The sequence below is a fragment of the Buceros rhinoceros genome, unplaced genomic scaffold, assembly GCF_000710305.1.
Source record: "Buceros rhinoceros silvestris isolate BGI_N320 unplaced genomic scaffold, ASM71030v1 scaffold45385, whole genome shotgun sequence".
In the NCBI taxonomy this organism is placed as follows: Eukaryota; Metazoa; Chordata; class Aves; order Bucerotiformes; family Bucerotidae; genus Buceros; species Buceros rhinoceros.
In genome coordinates, this window is record NW_010413083.1 from 1 (window position 1) to 2,353 (window position 2,353).

A 2,353-nucleotide genomic window follows, 5' to 3' on the forward strand; every position below is an offset into this window, starting at 1 on the left:
CCCAACATGATCGCCGCGCAGGCCAAGCTGGTCTACCAGCTCAACAAATACTACACGGAGCGGTGCCAGGCGCGCAAGGCGGCCATCGCCAAGACCATCCGGGAGGTCTGCAAGGTCGTGTCGGACGTCCTGAAGGAGGTGGAGGTGCAGGAGCCGCGCTTCATCAGCTCCCTGAGCGAGATCGACGCCCGCTACGAGGGGCTGGAGGTGATCTCGCCCACCGAGTTTGAGGTGGTGCTCTACCTCAACCAGATGGGCGTCTTCAACTTCGTGGACGACGGCTCCCTGCCGGGCTGTGCCGTGCTCAAGCTGAGCGACGGCCGCACGCGCAGCATGTCACTCTGGGAGGAGTTCATCACCGCCTCGGGCTACTTGTCCGCCCGCACGATCCGCTCCCGCTTCCAGACACTGGTTGCCCAGGCCGTGGACAAGTGCAGCTACCGAGACGTGGTGAAGATGATCGCGGATACCAGCGAGGTGAAGCTCCGCATCCGGGAGCGGTACGTGGTGCAGATCACGCCCGCCTTCAAGTGCACCGGGATCTGGCCCCGCAGCGCGGCGCAGTGGCCCATGCCCCACATCCCCTGGCCCGGCCCCAACCGGGTGGCGGAGGTGAAGGCGGAGGGCTTCAACCTGCTCTCTAAGGAGTGCTACTCGCTGACGGGCAAGCAGAGCTCGGCCGAGAGCGACGCGTGGGTGCTACAGTTCGGCGAGGCCGAGAACCGGCTGCTGATGGGCGGCTGCAGGAACAAGTGCCTCTCGGTGCTGAAGACGCTGCGCGACCGGCACCTGGAGCTGCCCGGGCAGCCCCTCAACAACTACCACATGAAGACGCTGCTGCTGTACGAGTGCGAGAAGCACCCGCGGGAGACCGACTGGGACGAGGCGTGCCTGGGCGACCGGCTGAACGGCATCCTCCTGCAGCTCATCTCCTGCCTGCAGTGCCGGCGCTGCCCCCACTACTTCCTGCCCAACCTAGACCTCTTTCAGGGCAAACCCCACTCGGCCCTGGAAAGCGCTGCCAAACAGACCTGGAGGCTAGCCAGAGAAATCCTCACCAATCCCAAAAGCCTCGACAAGCTATAGGGTTAACACCCCCGCGCACCAAACTCGCTCTACGTAAACAACAACAGCGCCTAAAAACTTTTTATTTAACGCGAACGACGACGGAAAGAGGCGGCGAAAGAAACGCGCCCCCGCCACCCCCCACCCACCTGCAGCTCGGCCTTTAAAAACTTGCAGACGGTTTTCCCGGCATAAACTCTCACCGCCTTGCTCGGACGAAGGGAAGAGCCTCCCCTCCTGCCCTCCGATGTGAATTTTTAAAAAGTCACAGAAAGAAGCAATCGGTCTTTTGCAACTTCAAAACGAAAGCCGAAAGGTACATTTTCCAATCCATGTATAGTCCTTTTCTTATGCTCTCTTGTTTGCCTGAATGTTGTCACCAAGTGAAAAATTATTTAACTATATGTACAAATCTCCCTTTAAAAAAATTTACTGACGTTAAATGTATTTCGGTGCCAAGGTCAGACTATGTGCCCCACAACTGACTTGTTGCAAATAGTAATAAAAATATTACTTTAACTTTACGCTGACTTTTCGTGAATGGTTCTTAAATTCAGGCGAGTAGATTCCTTCTGAACCTCAGAAATTTTAACAGAAACGGAAACGCAAAATGTAAAAACAGTATAAACGCGACACCTAGCCGAAGCCTTAGCTTAGCATATTCATTGGTGTTTTCTAAACTTCCCTCTACTTTCTGTAAAAATTGTGCATCTAAGAAAAAAATAATCTTACATATTCTGTAGTTCAGCATGTGACAGCAGCTCGCCAGAATTTAGGCAGAACTAGAGCATGCCATTTTCTACCCTACGGTCATCACCTGTATTTTTTTTTTTTAAGCTTTCTTTCCTTTTTTTCCCGGTAAATCTCAGGCGCTTTTATTTTTGTTTTAAAATTTCCCCGCTATTTGCTTTCGCTTCCTGGAGCCAACGCGCTATCCATTTGACTTTGACACGAAGCAAGTATAGATCTACCCTGAATAATTAATGTGTTTTAGAGCAACCGGTCGATATTTTTTTGAACAAACATTTGTTTTCCCCGAATTTTTAAGTACAGCACAAAATCGCACCGCCGCGAAGCCGGACAAGCAGATAAGCAACCCGTGGGGAAACCGCCCGATCCCGCACGGTCGCTCCCCGCGCAGACACCCTCCCCCGCCGGTATCTCTCCCCGCCCAAGCCCCCTCTCCTAAAGCTGAGCTCTACCCGATTGCTTGGTTTTCGTCCTGTAGCGATTTCTCTTTAAGTTTGCTCAGGACGACTTAGAAATATTTGCAGGATTTTTCTCGGGA

At 53.4% G+C, this 2,353-nt stretch overlaps 1 protein-coding gene across 1 annotated transcript; it reads left to right on the forward strand.

The window, feature by feature from the left end:
- Positions 1-6: 6 nt before the first annotated feature.
- MAB21L2 (mab-21-like 2 (C. elegans)) lies at positions 7-1,113 on the forward strand. Its single transcript, XM_010136584.1, has one exon. The coding sequence runs from the start codon at positions 7-9 to the stop codon at positions 1,084-1,086; it is 1,080 nt and encodes a 359-aa protein (XP_010134886.1). The 3' UTR covers positions 1,087-1,113.
- The last annotated feature ends 1,240 nt before the right edge of the window (positions 1,114-2,353 follow it).